The 18,283-nt window shown below is 59.4% G+C and overlaps 2 protein-coding genes across 2 annotated transcripts; one reads left to right on the plus strand and one right to left on the minus strand.

The window, feature by feature from the left end:
* The first annotated feature begins 1,516 nt into the window (after positions 1-1,516).
* On the plus strand, positions 1,517-6,483 carry LOC128411605 (E3 ubiquitin-protein ligase RNF19B-like). Its single transcript, XM_053384043.1, has 8 exons — positions 1,517-1,977; positions 3,161-3,390; positions 3,564-3,711; positions 4,642-4,804; positions 4,922-5,036; positions 5,398-5,535; positions 5,886-6,078; positions 6,303-6,483. The coding sequence occupies exons 1-8, from the start codon at positions 1,517-1,519 to the stop codon at positions 6,463-6,465; spliced, it is 1,611 nt and encodes a 536-aa protein (XP_053240018.1). The 3' UTR covers positions 6,466-6,483.
* Positions 6,484-9,192: 2,709 nt separating this feature from the next.
* PPM1G (protein phosphatase, Mg2+/Mn2+ dependent 1G) lies at positions 9,193-16,737 on the minus strand. Its single transcript, XM_053383973.1, has 10 exons — positions 16,396-16,737; positions 16,223-16,292; positions 15,935-16,020; positions 14,352-14,487; positions 13,190-13,665; positions 11,951-12,079; positions 11,563-11,797; positions 11,003-11,132; positions 10,708-10,810; positions 9,193-9,912 (listed from the first exon to the last, which is right to left on the minus strand). The coding sequence occupies exons 1-10, from the start codon at positions 16,513-16,515 to the stop codon at positions 9,658-9,660; spliced, it is 1,740 nt and encodes a 579-aa protein (XP_053239948.1). The 5' UTR covers positions 16,516-16,737; the 3' UTR covers positions 9,193-9,657.
* Between the last annotated feature and the right edge of the window lie 1,546 nt (positions 16,738-18,283).

Genomic DNA, 18,283 nt, shown 5'->3' on the forward strand with positions numbered 1-18,283 from the left:
CTTGCAGCAGAGATCTCACTTTGCATGATCAAAAGTTAAAATCAAAAGATGTGAACCCCTTGTGTGGGGTGGCAATAGCTCCCCCTCGCTCCATTTCCCATTGTGTGGGGGCGGCCCAGGGGGTCCTTGGTACCCCCTTGCCTTGCATTATACACAGAAGCACAAAGGCTCCATGTCCAGTTAGGGTCCTCCTGCGACCAGTGCTGGAGCCACAGTGGAAGACCAGTGGGCGGGGCCCGGGGGGGGCCTGGCAAAGAAAGTCTTTCAGGGGGGAGGAAGAGGCATCCCGGTTGTCCGTCTGGATGGGACTTAAAGGCTTGAAAATAAACCAGTTTTCTGCTGCCACACATGCCCAGCTCCCCCCAAAAGCGACTCCAACTGAATACATAAAATAGCTAGAGGCAGAGGGGGCGGGCGGGCAGGGAAGCCAGTTTTGGCTGACCATGAGGGGGAACTGCCCAGTGGTCAGAGCTGTGGGACAGAGCTTGCCTGGGGGCTCTCCTTGGTTGCTGCCGCTTCAGGAGGGGCTGCAGCAGGGAGTCGCGCCCCAGGGCTGCTGGCGATGCCTCTTGCATGGAGAATGGTGCTCCCCTAAAAGCCCTTTTCACTAAGGACCCCAAGTCCTCTCCCCGCCTTTGGAGGAGCCCGAGGAGGCCTGCAGGTGGATGCGGCAATCCCGCCACCCCCAGTGCTCCGTTTCCAGCAGGGGACAGACAAGCAGCCCGGAAGCTGGCCAGGGAAACCTCGGCGCTGCCACCGTCCCAGCTGCTCCTCGGGGGTGGACTGCTCCTTTCCATGGGGGCTCCGTCCGGCTCCCGTGGGAAGGGCGCGCTGGCGGGGAGGCCCCCGACAAGGAGCGGGGGGTTCCTTGGCCTGCGGTCCGCTGGAGTCCGGTCCCCCCGCCCGCCCTTGCCTGCCAGCCGGCAAGCCACGGACCTCGCCCTGCGCCGGCCCTGGTGACCAAGGCTCCGTCTCCCGGGCGCCGCCCCGCTCGCTCCCTTCTGCGCTCGGTCCTTGTGGCCAAGTGGCGTCTCCCGGTGCAGCCGTCACTGCGGGGCTTTCTCGGGGGGGGCACCTTCCCAAGATGCTGTGCGGCGGCGGCGCTGGAGCTGCGGGGGTGCTGAGCTGAGCGCCGAGCAGACCGAGGCCGGTAAGGCGGCGGCGGCGACCCCGGAGCCCTGCCGGTTCCGAGGACCAAAGGCCCGGGGAAACCCGACCTGCCAGAGCGGGGTCCCCTCCTCCCCGGGAGACCTTGGCCCGGCCGCTGCCGTCCTAGCCGAGCGGTTTGGCGCAGCGGATGCGCGGGGCGCTCCGGCTCTACTTGCGCTTGCTGCCTTCCCTCCGCAGGGCGCTCGGACCGGGACGCGCGAGCTGCAGGCGATGAGCCGGCCCCAATGAGGGCGCTGGCGGGGATGGGGAAGAGCCGGGCCCCGGGGCGCCCCTCCGCCGCCCGGACAGCCCGCGGGCCTGAGTCTCTGGGGCAGCAGCAGCCTCGCCCGGCAGCAGGAGGAGCAGCATGAAGCGGCCGCCGGCGGGGCCTCCCTCCCGGGGCGCCTCGGGCCTCTTCGGAGGGCAGCCGGCAGCGACGCCGGAGCCGGAGGATGCGCTGAGCGCGGCCGAGGAGGCGTCGGCGGGGGCCCCGTCCATCCCAGCGCGGCCTGCGGAGGGCGAGGCGTCGGGGGGCTTGCGCGAGTGCCCTTTGTGCCTGCTGCCCCAGCCCGCCGCGGCCTTCCCGGAGCTCTCGTCGTGCGCGCACCTGTCCTGCCTCACCTGCCTGCAGCAGTACCTGCGCATCGAGATCAGCGAGAGCCGCGTGCAGGTGGCCTGTCCGCACTGCCCGGCCCCGCTCCAGCCCGCCGAGGTGCACCAGCTGCTGCGCCCGGAGCCCGCCTTGCGCGACAAGTACGAGGAGTACCTGCTCCGCCGCCTGCTCGTCGCCGACCCGGGAACGCGCTGGTGCCCAGCCCCGGACTGCAGGTGCGCTAGGCCGGGGTTTGGGCGAGGCGGGGCGGGGCGGAGGGGGTGGGGTGGGGTGGGATAAAGGCCCGATTGCTCCAGGAAAGGACCCGCTTTGCGCGCCCAAGGGCCCGGTGGCCAATCCCCGACGGCCCTGGGAGACCCTCCCCTGCCTGACCCCCCGGAGAGAGGGAGGGAGATGGTGGGGCCGCCCAGAGCTGCCTCGCCAGAAGCGGCTGCTGAGGAGGTTGCAGTTGTGCGCTTGCCTCCCACCAGAGGGCGCTCAAGGCCGCTCGGCTGGGTCTTCCCAGGGAGACCCCCAGAAAGAGCAGGGTCCAATCCTTGCGTCCAGTCCTTGACCCCTGGGTGCTGGGAAGGCGCCCCTGTACCTGTGGCCCGTCTGTCCAGACTGTTGCGCACCGCCCGCCCGCGCCCCCCAAGTCGGCTCACTTCGTTTCCCCGCCTGGCGGTGCTGCGACCCCCCCTCCATAGGCGGGCAGGACCTGGTTTTAGGGAGATCAGAACTTTTCTTAGAGGGGGCAGAAGAAACGTGATTGTTCAGTTAGTTAAGCATTTCTCTTGTTTTACTTGATATGGGGGGGGGCTGCTCCCCTTGGCTACGCCCATGCCCAAGCCTCCTTCAGCACCCTTGGGCCCGGGGTGGGGGGAGGAGGAGCTGTGCTTCCTGCCGGGGAGGCCGCTGGGGGCTCGGACTCCGCCGAAAGGCAGCTCAGTCTGTTCCCAGGATGGAACTGCGAAGCTGAAAACAGAAAAGTTATCCGGCTCTCTCCCCGCGCAGTACATCACACATTTCCCGTCAATTAAGATGAAACACGTGTAGTTCTGAATTGGATTGTGGAAGTATTAAGATCTAAAGGTCTCGGGAAGCAAGACCGTCCAGGCACATCAGAAGCGCAGCTGGCCGCGAGCCCCCCCCCCCCCCGGGTCGGCCAGGAGCCTCTGGTGCCTGGAGGCCAGAGACCAGAGTTTGGTTATTCCCGGCTGCAGAATCGGGGCCCCCAGACCGCAGCAGGCAGCGGCTCCGGGTTAGGTGAGAGCCCGGTCTCAGTAAGGGGCAAATGTCCCACTGGGCCACTGGGCGGGGAGGACCAGGAAGGGCGAGGCCAGCCTCCCATTCTGAGCCCCGCTCTCCCTCCCGCTCCCCGTCGGGCTCCCCTTTCTCTCAAAGCGCCTCTGCTTGCAGCTACGCGGTCATCGCCTACGGCTGCGCCGAGTGTCCGCGCCTGGTCTGCGCCCGCCCGGACTGCCGCACCGAGTTCTGCTTCCACTGCCGGCAGCCCTGGCACCCCGAGGCCTCGTGCGAGCAGGCCTGGCGAGAATGGAGCCAGCAAGCGCCCCTGGGCGCCATGGAGCTCTCCCTGCAGCTGATCCGGAAGGAGGAAGCCGGGGCGGCGGCGCCGGGGACCGCGCAGGGTGAGTGCAGCCCCCTTCTCCAGGAGGGAGTGGGGTGCCGGCAGGGGGCTTCAGGGGGCCCTCTCCCCGCCTAGACGCCCCTCTCTCTGGGCCTGGCCCCCGACTCTCTCTCTCCCCTCGGCCCCCGGGCCGGAGAAGGTGCCGGCCCCGACCTGCCGCCTCTCTCCCCGCAGACAAGGACGCCATCAAGGTCTGCCCGCGCTGCGGGGCGCTCATCATGAAGGTGGACGACGGCAGCTGCAACCGCATGAACTGCACCATCTGCGGCTGCCTCTTCTGCTGGCTCTGCCTGCGCGAGATCACCGACGTCCACTTCCTCAGGTGCGACTGGGGGCGGGAAGGGGCGGGGGGGGCAGCCGAAGGAAAGGGCAGAAGAACCAGGCTTGGCCCCTCCGAGCCTGCAGAAGCCGCCTAAGGCTGCCGTCCTCCTCGCCCCGCTTGCCCGGAGGAAGCCCCGTCGAAGCGGACGCAGAAGGGAGGAAGGGAGCTCGGCTGGGTTTGCACGCGCCTCCCTGGGCGTTTGTAGTGAAGCGGTTTGGTCCTGCTGGCCCAGGACCGGGAAAAACTGTCTGCGGACAAAGACCGGCTCCCTCGGCCTGAAAGCGGAAATGAGCGCCGCCCCCCAGAGTCGAATTTGACTGGACTTAACCGTCCAGGGTTCCTTACCTTTTTTCATTTTTTATACAGTGAAACATTCCCTCCCTCTCTCCTGCAAAAATGACAGGACGGAATGCAACCTAAACCCAAAGAAAATAATTACTCGGTGGGCAACAGTTTCCCAGCCGAGCAGGGTTGCTTTGGATGCGACGCCTGCATTGCAGCGGGTTGGACTGGATGACCCCGATGAGCCCTTTAGAATTCGACAGCTCCGTGATTCTATGAAACGCAGCCAAGGGTGACCACGAAGCAAAGTCCCGCCGGAGCAAAAGATGTTCTGGAGGGGCGGGAGGATTATCAGGAGGGAGGGAGGCGAAAATAAGGCAGGTGGATGGGTGCCTGTCAATCACATGGCAGTCATTAGGATGTCACGGATGGGCAGGTGAGTTGGGCTGCCCCACCTGTCAAAGATCCTTGAACCTCCAATCTTCAAAATTCATAGACTCACAGAAGTGTCGAGTTGGACGGAGCCCCCGAAAGCGAAATGGGGAGCTGGTGGTGGGGCCCCCCAGAAGAGGCGCTCTGGTGCTCCTGTGTGTGCCCTTCGACACCCCCTTCCTGACTCCCCCCTTGTCTCCTCCTCCTCCTCCCCAGTCCTTCCGGCTGCACCTTTTGGGGGAAGAAGCGCTGGTCGCGCACGCGGAAGGTCCTGTGGCAGCTGGGGATGGTGCTGGGCGCCCCGATGGTGATCTCGCTGGTGGCGGGGATCGCCGTGCCCGTCATCACGCTGGGCATCCCCATCTACATGGGCAAGAAGGTAAGGGGGCCGCGGCTCCCCGGAGGTTGGGCGAGGGTCCCCGTCCTGCTGCGCCGGCCTGAAGGGGCCCAGAGCGAGGAGACCCACTGCCCCTCCGCCGCCTCCTCTCTCCGCCAGGTGCTGAGCCACGGGCGCAAGAGCAAGCTCTCCGGCTGCCAGCAGTGCCTGTCGGTCGCCAGCAGCATCCTGCTCTCGCTCTTCGTGTCGCCCGTCATCACAGCCGTCACTGTGGGTAAGGGCCCCCAGGGGGCGCAGAGGGCGCTGCTGCTCAGTGGGCAGAGCACCCGCCTCGCAACCAGAAGGTCCCGGAGGGGTCAGTCTCCAGGAAGAGCTGAGAATCCCCCACCCGGAACCCTGGAGAGCAGTTGCTGCTGCCAGTCAGTTTACAGGGTATGGAGCTACTGAATGCAGCTGCTCTTCTTCTTGTTAGTCCACCAGGACTAGAATCTTACTTCATTTTCATGGAGGAGCTGCCTTGCACGCAGACGGTCCCGGGTCCAGGAAGGGCTGGGAGAGACGCCTTGCCTGGAGCTCGCCGGAGGCGGCTTTCTCTGCTCCTGGGCCGCGCCTCACGCCAGCCTCTCTGCCCGCAGGCGTCGGGGTGCCCCTCATGCTCACCTACGTCTACGGGGTCGTGGTGCTCTCGCTGTGCCGGAACCGCGGGGGCTGCGGAGGCGCCCGCAGGAAGGCCGGCGAGCTCAGCGCCGTCGAGCTGGAGAACCTCGCCAAACGTACGTGAGTCCTGGGCGGCCTGGCCCGGAAGCCCCTCTCCCTCCGCCAAGGCTCCGTCCCAACCGGCTGGGCGGAGAGCTCTCAATCGGCAGGGAGGGGGGCTGCGGTATAGAAGGGGCTTTGGGGGCAGAGACCCTCTGCCGGTCATCCTTGTCTCCGGGCCGGGCGTTTGCCTGCAGGTGCCAACCGGACGAGGAACATTTTCATTTGGTTGTGCATTTATCTGCTGCTTTTGCTGTAGTGCCGTTATTAAAGACAGCCGGAGAACTTTTGATTTAAGTTGCCATATAAATTAGCCGACCGTCACCTCCGAGCAAATCCTCTCTCTCCCTCCCTCTGCCTGTTGCAGTGAACGAGCTGCTGGCCGCGCTGCCCACGCCGATGGGGGCTGAGGGAGGGGGCTCTTCTGCCGCCGCCGCCGCCGCCGCCGCCATGGCTGCCCCCTTCCTGCCCAGCCGGAGCAGCGGGCAGCTGGAGGAGTCCTACCCGAAGGGCCCGGAGAGCCCGTGGAACGAAGAAGCAGCTCAGGCCACTTCCCGCAGGTCAGTCCAGGGGGCGGGGGCAGTGCGGTCTAGTGGCTAGAGCGCCGGGCCCAAGCTACCTGACAGGGTTGCTCTGGATATAAAATGCGGCGGGGAGAACCATCTAAGCCACCTTGAGCGCCTTAGAGGGGAAACGTGGGGTAGAAGTGTCATTATTATAAAATTATGCCCCCGGCTTTTTTTACGCCACTACCGCCAGTGACACAGGTCTCTGCCCCGCGCAGGGACTGGCAGAACAGGATGGAGGTGGCGGTGGAGGTGGAGACGGAGCCTCCGGCCGCCCACGAGCACAGCCTCTGCAGCGCCGCGTCGGGCCAAAGCTTCTCCACGGATTCGCTCACCTACACCAGCGACGGCTGCAGTTTGGCCGGAGTGACGACGGAGTGACGCCGCTTCCCCGGAGATCCGCGCGCGGCAGCCGGGAGCGAGGCTCGCGCCCAGGTCGCCGCCTGCTGCTGCTGCAAAGGCGGACTCGCCCACCGGACTGGCCAGCGCAGATGCCCCCCATCCACCCCCCTGCCTGCCTGCGCACCTTCTGCACTTGTGCTCCCCCCTCACCCGTCAACGACTTCAGGCTCTGGACTTTGGTGCTTTGAGGCAATAAATTTGCAGCTCACAGAGAAGCCGGCCTCTTCTTTCCTCCCCAAGGGGCGAAGGAGCAGCGCCTCCTCTCTCCAGGGACCCGGAAGAAGCCTGCGCCCCCCTCCCCTCGAGGACCCTGCAGAGCACAGCTGGGGGGGGGAGCTGGTCAGTCAGGGTGGCGAGTCGTGAAAAGGCACCTTTGGAGGAGGATAGTGATCATGATACTACTACTAATACCCCGCTCATCTGGCTGGGTTTCTCCAGCCACATCTTGAGCAAGAAAGACGATTTGGAGCTGACTGTGCAGGAGGAGGAATGATAGGATTGCAGAGTTGGAAAGGACCCCAAGAGGCAGGGATCGTTCAGAGGAGACTGGGCCGTGTATTGTGGGCAAAGAGCAGAACTCCTGCCAGAGAGAAAGAAGAGTAGGCGCTGCGTTTAGGTGCCTAGATGGCTTAGCCTTAGACGGCTTTGAAAGAGGATTAGACCAATTAATGGAGGAGGGAAGGCTCTCCGTGGCTCCTAGCCAGCATGGCTCTGCCCTGCCTCAGGGCTGGAGGCAGCAATGCTTTGGAATCCCTTTTTGGAAACCCCAGGAGGGGAGACGGGGCTGGTGCTCAGGTCCTGCTTGCCCCTGGTTGGTCTCTGTGAGAAGGGCACTCGATGGGTCTCTGCCTTGTCTTAGGTTTACACGGCCCAGCTGTGTTCTTGGTGACCAGACCAGGGTCTGGGGTCTCTCTCTCAAGTCAGCTGAGCCAAGGGGCTGGAACTGGCATAGGAAGCTGCCCAATGCCAAGCCAGAGCGTTGGTCCCTCCTGCCTGGTACTGTCTGCACGAACTGACAGCAGCTCTCCAGAACTGTAGACCTTCTATGATATTTCTGAAGACCCCAAGCAGGGACTGAGCCTGGGACCTCCAGCTTCAGCCCTCCTGCCTAGGCAGCCCTGTTTCCTGATGCAGTGCTGAGCTGGTTCATCACCCAGACGCAGGGGGAATGGGGCTGCAGAGGACCAGGCCAAGGCCTGCACGGCCTTCATGCCAGGCCAGATCCACACACCCCTCCTCCATCCCTGTTGGGCCGGGCCAGGCAGGCACCTCAAAAGCTCAGGATGTACCTGCCAAAAGACCCCACTGCAAAGGAGAGGGCCCTGGTGATCAGCTGGAGGGCAGCAGGGGGAGAGGATCCAGCCTTCTTGCTACCTCACTCACAGCCCTGGGATCATCTGGTGGTTCGCACAGCCCCCAGCCGTCTAGCCGAGTGCCCCCCTTGGTTGAATGGCCACCAGGCAAGCAAGTGCAGCACCTGAGAGCCCCTTTTGCAAGCAGACCAACTGGGAAAGCTCTTTTCGGAAGGTTTTTCAGCAGAGGTTGGGTGACCCTCAGCTGTGACTCCTGCATTGCAGGGCTTGGACTGTATCTCCCTGGGGGTCCGCTCTACCTCTACAATTCAATGATTATAAGCTGTTTCACGGCGGGGGAAGGCGAGAAGGGTCTGGAATGAACCAAGCTGTTAATCACAGATTTGTATAGCTGGATGGGATCCCCAAGGCTCATCTAGTCCAGCCCCCTGCAATGCAGGAATCTCAACTAAAGCATCCATGACAGGTGTCCATCCAACCTCTGCTTAGAAACCTCCCAGGAAGGAGAGTCCACCATCTCCTGAGGGAGACCATTCCACTGTTGAACATCTCTTACTGTCAGAAAGATTTTCTGTATGCCGTGTCTGAATCTCCTTTCCTGAAACTTGAAGCCATGGTTTCGAGTCCTACCCCCAGAGCAGGAGAAAACAAGCTTGAGGCATCTTCCATATGACAGCCCTTGAGATGGTGACTCTCATATCGCCTCTCAGTCTCCTCTTTTCCAGGCAAAACATTTCCAGTTCCTTTCCTCACAAGGCTTGGTTTCCAGAACCTTCATCAGAACTGCCCTGAGACCCGCAGGTGGTATATAAATTCAATAAATCATCATCATCTTGGTCACTCTCCTCTGCACATGTTCCAGCTTGTTAACATCCACCTTAAATTGTGGTGCCCAGAACTGAACACAGTATTCCAAGTGTGGTCTGACCAAGGCGAAATAGAGTGGGACCATGACTTCCCTTGATCTGGACACTAGACTCTGTGGATGCAGCCTCGTATAGCATTAGCCTTTTTTGCTGCTGTATCACACTATTGCCTCAGGTTAAGCTTGTGGTCCACCAAGACTCCAAAAACCTTTTCCCATGTAAGCCAGGTGTCCTCCATCCTATATTTATGTATCTGGTTCTTCCTGCCTGAGTGCAGAACCCAAAATTTGTCCCTATTGAAATTCATTTTGTTAATTTGGGCCCAGTTATCCAATTTGCTAAGGTCGTTTTGAATTCTGATTCTGTCTTCTGCAGCATTAGCTACCCCTCCCAGTTTGGTGACACCTGCTAATTTGATGAGCATCCCCTCAAGAGAGCAAGCAAGGAGCAGGGAGGGAACACGGACTCCTTCCGTCGCATGGAAGGCTCAGTTCCTTGTACCCCACAAAAGGACACTACAGCCACTCTTCAGTTTTTGGGATTTTAGTTTGAAAAATCTCAGTTGAAAGATAGTGAGGCTTGGCGGCCAACATGGGAAGGGGGGTGGGCGCCAATCCCACAAATAAAAAAACCCCGAGAGGCCTTAAATAGGGGGCAGCTGAGAAACCTTGACAATGAAAAACTGCTTCCCTCCAACAGAAACATCACAGGCACGGAAATGGCAACAACCACTTGGAGAGACGCTGCGGGGGGATGGGGGGAGTGGGGGGGCCGCCTTCGGGGCCCTGGACCTCCCCCGCCATTCCCTCTTCGGAATGGTTGCCAAGAACAGCAAGTGGGACCCCCGGGAACCCCCTCCTCCAAATGACACAGACAAACTGGGCCTCCCTAAGGCTAAAAAAGGCCTAACTCTGGCACCAAGAGTTCAGCGTCGCTTAGAAAACAAGAGTCCAGGGCGAGCTCAGGCGATTCCCAGCCCAACGCGGGCGCTGCTAGTCCTGCCTGGCCTTCTTGCTGCAGCTCTCTTCCGTGGGGGCCGAGGGGGCTGCCTCTGCCGCCTCTGCTGCTGCCGCTGCCCCTGTGCTGCCACTGCCGCTCTCCTCCTCCTCCTTCTCCAGTTTCCGTTTGCCGCCCTCGGCCGGGGGCCCCGGGGTGGGGCGAGGCTTGAAGGAGATGATGATGCAGGTCATGTTGTCACAGCCGGTCCCGTCACCAGACGTGTCCGGAGCCAGGCAGCGGTCCAGGAGCTGGCAGAGAGGGGGGGGGAGGCCCAGCGTCACCTCAATGTGCCAGCTGTGTCTCGCAGGGCCTGGCCAGGAGCAGCAGCTGCGTCAAGGATGCTCAAGGCAGCCAGCTGGCATTGGTGTGTGGCTGGCAGGAGATGTGTAGACAGCCTGGTGCTGGGCACAAGGGCACCTCTCCTCAAATGGGTGGAGGAGGTAGGTCCCTCTTTGGGCAGAGAGAAGGAAAGGCAGACACAACAGCCCTGAAGGTAGGCAGGCATGCAGGCACCCCCAGCTGGGCCCAGAAGTCCCAAAAGCTGGTTCAGGCCCATGCAGAGGTACTCTTGCCCTGGGCCTCAGAGGGGACGCCAGCCAGGGATGTGCCAGGCATATGCTGCCATGCCAAGAACACCCCATGCCTCTCAGCCGACTGCAGACTTAATGGGCAAAACGACCATGTCTGTCTGTATGCATTGCAGGTTAGGAAATGGCATCATGGTGGGGTGTCTCATGGAAAAGACCCCCGCTCTAGGCCTCAGACAGGCTTGGTGCAGGCCTGGTCTCCTTTTCCGGAGCCCCCCACACAGCCAGCCGGGTGGGCTTTCCTGCTTGCTGGCACTACTGGAGCCCAGCCCCTGCCAAGGGCCCTGCGTCTGGCTTGAGCTGCCCCAAGCCAGAATTCTGGTCCTCCTGCTGTGGTCCTTTTGTAGTGATACAAATTCAATACCTAATCATTTTTGCACCCCTGCCTCTTAAGAGTGCCTGAGCCCAACAGCATGGAAGGAGGAGCTGAACTGGCTTGCAAGGCCTGCCACTCACCTCTTCTACTATGGACGAAAGGGATCGAAGTTCTCCATTCTCCTGCTTCTGGGTGATCTTGGACTGGACAAAGTCCACCACCTCCTGGCTGCTCATGACATTCCTGGGCAGAGGCGGATGCAAAGAGAAGGGAGGTTGGCAGGTGCAGGAGGAAGGCCAGGCTGCTCTCGGACCAGTGCAGCCCACTCTGGGGATCCCACGTGAGCCGCCCCCAGTGAGCTGAGAGAGGAAGCCCAGCAGCTGCAAGAAGGGCAGCAGCTCTCCCCCCCCCCGCAGCCCCCCCTCGGACACCTACCAGATGCCGTCGCAGGCAATGACCATGAAGTCGTGCTCCTCGCTGATTGTCAGCACCTTGATATCCGGCAGCGCAGAGATCATCTGCTCCTCCGGGGGAAGGTTCTTGTTGCGCTTGTAGAAGTGGTCGCCTGCAGAGGAGAGAAATAGGTGAGGGGAGCCTTTGGGCTGGTCTTTCTCCTTCCGCAAGAACTCTCCAAGGGGAACAGGCTCCCTCAGAAGGTGGCGAACCCGCTTTTCTGGGAGGTTTTTAAGGAGAGGATGGGTTGCCACCTGCCATGGATGCTTTCGCTGAGATTCCTGCATTGCAGGGGGCTGGACTGGATGGCCTTTGGGGGTCCCTTCCAACTCTTAGATAGATTCTATTATTCTAAGTAGTGGGGGAGGGAACAGGCCCTCTTCCTCCCATTCACACCTTGACCTCGCCTGCCCCTCAGAGCAAAGGGCTCCACAATGGAGGTATGGGCCTTCCAGGTCAGGGGAAGGAGGGTTGCTGGGCTCTCCCTAGCAGGGAAGGGGCAGAGAGGAAGTGACTGCCTGGCAGCCTGCTGAACCGCTCACCAATGGCTCTGGAGAGGTTGAGGCCCCCATTCACCCGGCCGTCCATGGTCACTTTCCCACCAGCGTTCTTTATCCTGGCCAGCTCCACCTCGTCCTCCGGCTTGTGGTCATAGGACATGTCCACGGCTTTGCCACCCTCCGACACGACGCAGCGAGAGTCTCCGGCGTTGGCCACAATCAGCTGCTTGCCCCGGATAAGCGCCACCACCGCCGTCGTGCCGCTGTCGGAGCCGGGCTGCAGACCAAGAGGGCAGGGCTCAGCAAGCGCCAGGCAGGCCTGGCCTGAGGCCCCAAGGCCCCTCTGGGCTAGCGAGGGTGAGGGAGACTCGGAGCACAACCCTTCCTCCTCCTCCTCAGACACCCCTCCTCCCGCCCAGCCCTGACTCACCTTCTCCTTGCCTTCCATGCCTGGGAGCATCATGTCTTCGTCCTCCTCCTCCTCCGCTTCCTCGGTGTCGTCTTCGTCCTCGTTCTCTGCCTCCTCGCTGCTGTAACCATCCTCATCCTCACTGCATTCCTGGTTGAAACACGAACCCACCCACCCCCAAGAAAAGAAGTGAGCACTCTAGGAATCTCTTATATATAATCTAACAAGGTAAAGATAAAGGAGCCCTGGACAATGAAGTCCAGTCAAAGGCAATGATGGGTGTGGCACTCATCCTGCTTCAGGCTGAGGGAGCTCGCATTGGTCTGCAGACAGCTTCCCAGGTCATGTGGCCAGCATGACTAAACTGCTGCTGGCGCAGTGGGACCCCGTGATGGAAACCAGAGCGCACAGAAAGGCCATTTACCTTCCAGGTGCAGCAGTACCTATTTATCTACTGGCACTGGTGTGCTTTCAAACTGCTGGGTTGGCAGGAGCTGGGACAGAGTGACGGGAGCTCACCCCATTGCATGGGTTCAAACTGCCAACATTCCAATCGGCAAGCCCAAGAGGCTCAGTGGTTTATATAGTCTGATAACCAAATGGCAACTAAAGCCTGGGTTATGGTCACCACAGTAGAATGTCTAGGCACTGGGGTTTTTAGAATAATTATGTTTTTAAAATTACAGTCGTACCTTGGAAGTCGAACGGAATCCATTCCAGAAGTCCGTTCGACATTCAAAAACCAAATCACGGCTTCTGATTGGCTGCAGGAATCTCCTGCAGCCAATTAGAAGCTGTGGAAGCCCCGTCAGACGTTAGGGTTCCCAAAGAACGTTCGCAAACCGGAACAATCACTTCTGGGTTTGCGGCATTCGAGAGCCAAAACGTCTGAGTTCCAGGACATTCAAGATCCAAGGTATGACTGTGTTATTACTCATGAGTCTCGTGTTCCCTTCCAACTTTACTATGATTTCATTTCTATACCGCTTTGTACTTGAAAGAACCAATCGTAAAGCGGTTTACAACACATTAAAACATCAAATAAAACAATCCAGAATAAGACCAGCCTGGCACCCAGAGAGCTCCGTGTGGTCACAATTGGCTCTGCGCCAGCCGCAAAACGCGGCTGCCTGATTTCTAAGGCTGAAGCTGAGTGCAGCAAAGGGGCCTGCGGGACAATGACGGCTGGTTTTCCCACCAGCCCAGACATGGGAAGACCGTGGGGCTCAAGTGGCCAACCCACCCACCCGCATTGGGTACCTCGCTGTCATCTTCTTCCTCTTCCTCCTCCTCCTCCTCTTCTTCCTCCTCCTCTTCCTCCTCCTCACTGTCCTCAAAGAACTTGGACTTAGCCCCCCGCTGGGCCTTGCTTGCGGAGGAGCAGGACGGTTCTGCTTCGCCTGTGCTGGAGGCTGCCCCTCCCTCAGCAGCCTTTTTCTGGGGAGGAGCGGCAGCATCCCCCCCGCCAGCCGCGTCTGGGCCAGGGCAGGCGCTGGAGGACTTGGGGCATGCCTGGCCGTTGGCGGCCTCCTCCTCCTCCTCCTGGCGGTGCCTCAGGAGCTCCTCTGTGTCCACCTCCCCATTCAGGCTCCGCCCTTTCGGCGCCTCTTCCTGGGCCAGGTCTTTGCTGGGGGTCCCCAACTTGCCCTTGACGCAGTTTTGGCCGTAGCGCGTGAGCAGCTCCTCAATGGTCATGGTGGCCTCCTCGTGCAGCAAGGCAGCCTCCTCGTTGTCCACTGAACGGGGACAGAGAGAAAGGAAATGGGGGGGGTCAGGGTCACTGTTCCCAGGCCCAGTAGTGCCAATCAGGAGGAAAATGGCTTCCAGGCCCAGGGCAGGATCAAGCCAAGCATCTCTGCTACTGCAAGGACTTCCTCTCCATATGTTGCCTCTAAAATTCCCGATCTAGGTTCTCATTTTGAGAAGAACATGCAGGGAGAGAAGACTTTTGTTGTGCAAGCAGAAATCCACTCTGCTGGATCCTGCCCATGCAACCTACACTAGAAACAAGGAAAGAAGGATCTGTTCTCCCAGCCAATCCATCACAGAGTCCCTTGGAACCCCATAACACCCCCGCCCCACCTTCACCTGGTTGCTCTGAACATACAGAGCTTTTCATACCCCTCAAGCCCACTCCCTACAATAAACCAGCGCTGCTTTGCCCATGACTCTGGGCAACTGCAGCCTCTCAAGGAAGCCAAATCAGGCTAGTAGCCCCAGCCAAGTCTCCCCATTCTTGTGGTGCAATCCTAATCTCACTGTGTACAAGACAATGTTTGCCTCTCTGCCTCTCCCAGTGGAGAAACATCTCTTCGGGACAAAGCTAAGAGAATCCTTTGCCCCCCCCACCCCACCTGGTTCTGATTCAGTTCTGTCCCCAGGGACACTCCTGTCTGGGCAACGAACTGCCTCTGTTGCTCACCATCATCTTCATCAGCCACCTTTTCCTCCTTCTCATCCCCATCATCTCGGGGTCGACCTGCCATCAGCGACAGTTCCTTGATCACCTCCTCAGTTGTCAGCTTAGCATCGATTGCCAGAAAGGCATCCTCAAGAGCCTACAGCAGCACAGAAAGGGCATCAGTCCCAGCGGTGCTCTCAAACCCCTGCAACCCAACACTGCACCAGAACAGCTAACCAAGCGAAACAGGAGGGCCTTCTGTCCTGTGCCTGAGTCTCTTGGTAATATGGAGTCCTGCGGACAGACTTGGTTCAGCTCAGAACAATGGCCACTTCAAGTTCCAGCCTTTGCTCTAATTGGGGGTGGGGAGGCTGAACCCGGCTTGGGAGCTTCCTAAAGCCATCAAGCTAGCCAGTTAGGAAACAAGAGACAATTGGGCAAAGCAATTCTGCCATTCTCTGGAGGCCTGTTAGAAATAACCAAGCAACCCCTGAGGGTCTCAGAAATGAAGCACCGTAAGAATTCTTCTTCTAACAGTTACTTGACCATGTAACTTCACGTTCAGGGAAATAAAGATGCGAAAATCAAGGGCCTTCTGAGGAATGATTGATGGAGTTGGGGATGTTTAGCCTGCAGAAGAGGAAATGCAAAGGTAACTTGAGAGCCACTTTAAATACCAGAAGGGCTGTCCTGTGAGAGATGGAGCAAGCTTGTTTTCTGCTGCTGCTCCAGAGAGCAGGATCCAAGCCAAGGGATTCAAATGACAAGGAAGGAGATTCTGTCCAAACCTTAGGAAGATTTTTCTGCTGTTGGGAGCCGCCAAGAGTGGCTGGGAAAACCCAGCCAGATGGGCAGGGTATAAATAATAATAATAATAATAATAATAATAATAATAATAAGCGTAAGAAATGTTTGATTGTGGAACAGAATCTGCCGGAAGGAAGAAGAAGAGTTTGGATTTGATATCCCGCCTTTCACTCCTTTTAAGGAGTCTCAAAGCGGCTAACATTCTCCTTTCCCTTCCTCCCCCACAACAAACACTCTGTGAGGTGAGTGGGGCTGAGAGACTTCAGAGAAGTGTGACTGGCCCAAGGTCACCCAGCAGCTGCAGGTGGAGGAGCGGAGACGCGAACCCGGTTCCCCAGATTACGAGACTACCGCTCTTAACACCACACTGGCTCTCTAAGGAGGCAGACTTTCCTTCACTGGAGATTTTCAAGGAAGGATGGATGGCCACATCTTTTGTTGTGATTCCTGCATTGTTGAGGGTTGGACTGGATGGCCTTTGGGGGTCCCTTCCAATTCTACAATTCCAAGAAGGATCACAGTCCCCCAATCCAAGTTGCAGCAACTGGCTATGCCACCCTGTTGAAATGGGGCCAGTGCGAGGCCCCATTTAGCTTCAGAGCCGCAAGAAAGGGCTGTGCAACATTTCCCCAGGGCTCAGCTTTGGGCGCTAAGCTCCCCACCCTGCACAGGTTGTGGCTGGAACGTGGCAAGAAGACCTGTGCCCCCACGTGCTGCGAAGGGCTTCCTGTTTTGGCCCTGAGCTCCCAAGCCTGGTGGGGGGAAGCGGCTCCTTGGAAAGGCCCTTTGCCCCATACCTTTTGCAGCTTGCCCTCTTTGTATGCTTTCTGGTCCTTGATGATTTCTGGGAGGTACTTGGCACAGTACAGAGCGACCTCTTCCCCTGGAGCAAAGGAGAGGGGGGCCGTCAGAGGAGGCTGCAGCCAGCGGGACCAGATGGCCCTTGGGATCAAGGCAGAGGGACCCCGAGTGGCCGGTCCAGAGCAGGGAGGGGCGCCAAGAGACTCCGGTGGGGGGAGGACCCCGCCCCCCTGCCGCCGCCTCGGGCTCCCGCCCGGCCCCCCGAGCCCAGGGGCCCCGCTCACCTCCATGGCCGTCGTAGACGGAGAACATCGCGGTCTCGCCGTCCAGGTCCGGGATGCAGTTGTGGGCGTCCTGAAAGAGAAGCGGCCGCGGCCGTGAGCGGGGGCGCTGCCCGGGGTCTGGCCCGCTCCCTCCCCGCCCCCCCTCCCGCCCCCGGTCCCGCCCCCTCGCGCACCTCCATGGAGACCCGCCAGCCCTGCATGGCGCTGAAGCCGAAGCGCAGCGGGCGAGGCCCGTCCCCGGCGCCGTCCCCGGAGCTCTTGGCGGTGCTGGGCTGCGAGAGGTAGGCCCCCATGGCTTCGGGCAGGCGCGGGCCCCGCCGGGCCGGAGAAGGGAGGGAGGCCGGGAGAAGGACGGACGGGCGGGCGGGCGGGCGCCGAAAGGAAGCGAGCGAGGGAAGGAGACCGGCAGGCGGAACCGGAAACGGGCACCAGAGAGTCGCCGCCGCCGCCGCCGCCACCGCGCGGAACAACGAGCGCCGGAAGCTGAGGCGACAGAGCCGCCGCCGGAAGTGAGGGAGCGGAAAGCGCTCGGCGAGCGCAGCGAGGTCCGCGGGCAGAGCGGCGGCCGCGGGGAATGACGGGAAGCGGAGGCACCATCGAGTCCGCAGGAGCGACTGGTTGCCCGGCAACGGCGGAGAGGCCGCCCGGCCGTCCACGGAAGGGATCCGGAGCCCGGGATGGGCTTCGGCGGAGGAAGGGGCCTCATGGCGCCCGGCGAGCTTCCCGTCCCGGCCCCGCCGCCCTCCGGGAAGGAAGGAGGGAGCCGCGCGCTTCCCAGGCCCGCTTCCCGGCCGGGTTTTCCCTTCGGCGTCCCACTTTCCATCCGCTCCCCTTCCCAGCCCAGAGCGACGGGGCGCCGGGAGAAGGGCGAGCCAAGGCCGGGCGAGATGCCTGTTGCTGGCCCCCCTCGGCGCATGTTTGCAGAAGGAGTAACAGCAGATCAGCGAGGAATGAAAAGAGGAAGGGAATTAAGCGAGAGCCGATGGAAATGGAAAAAGGGATCGGAAATGATACAGAAGCTCCAGAGCAGGTGTTTTTCGGACTACAATTCCCACCAGCTAGCGAGGATGAGAGTTGCAGTCCAAAAAGATCGGGAGACCCAAGTTTGGGAAACCTGCCTAGAGAACAGAAAACCGGCAGGACCGAGAGATTAAACTGTGGCAAAAGTAGGAGGAGTAACTGATGAAGTGGAAGAACCACTGAATGATAAAGCTGGGATTCTGGAAAACAAAAAGTTATAAATGAAGAGATATCTGGATAATCTGACATCAGTGGAACTGAGAGTTCTATCTACGATTTGGAATGATCCCAGGAGATAAAGCTATTAAATCTCTGGCATTGTTTCTTGGAAAAGACTGGAAGAAACGCAAAATGGAAACACAAATGGAAGAGTCAATACTAGATAAGGTGGAAAACATGGCAAATACAAAGTGGAAATTGAAGAGACAGAGCTGGGTGCGAGCCGATGGATATGCAATAATGTATTAAATTATATTCACAGTGGAGAGATGCTTATATCTGCAGAGGGAAAGATTTATCATTATTTTATATAGAGTCATGGTTGGTGAAATTGTTGGACAAAGTTGATAAATGTTTGAGACAAACTCTTGCTGACATTTATCAATATCCTTAACTGGGAACCCCTTTTGGACTTTTTTGTGTAAAAAGGAAAACATATCTGCGTCTGAAGACTGGAAAAATACTGGTTTATGGAAAGTAAAGTAGTTGGGTGTTGTCATGAAATGAATGTTTTGAATTTTTTTAATGTAACAGACAGGAGAATCAGAAGCCCTTTTTCTTTTGTTTTATTCTTTCCCCCCCTTTTTTTCTTTCTCCCCCCTTTCTCCTGTTGTATCAAAAAACTTTTGATTAAAAAAAATGTATGCAGCATTACCTTTTTCTGGCTCCTATCAAGGGAACTCCTTGCCACCAGCAGTGTCAGTCACTGTGTGGAAGAAGCTCTCTAGCCAGCAACAGCCAAAAAGGTGAGTGGAAATGTCTGAAGTGTGGTGAGCCAGTGTGGTGTAGTGGTTTAGAGTGGTAGTCTCGTAATCTGGGGAA

The sequence above is a fragment of the Podarcis raffonei genome, chromosome 3, assembly GCF_027172205.1.
Source record: "Podarcis raffonei isolate rPodRaf1 chromosome 3, rPodRaf1.pri, whole genome shotgun sequence".
Classification (NCBI taxonomy): domain Eukaryota; kingdom Metazoa; phylum Chordata; class Lepidosauria; order Squamata; family Lacertidae; genus Podarcis; species Podarcis raffonei.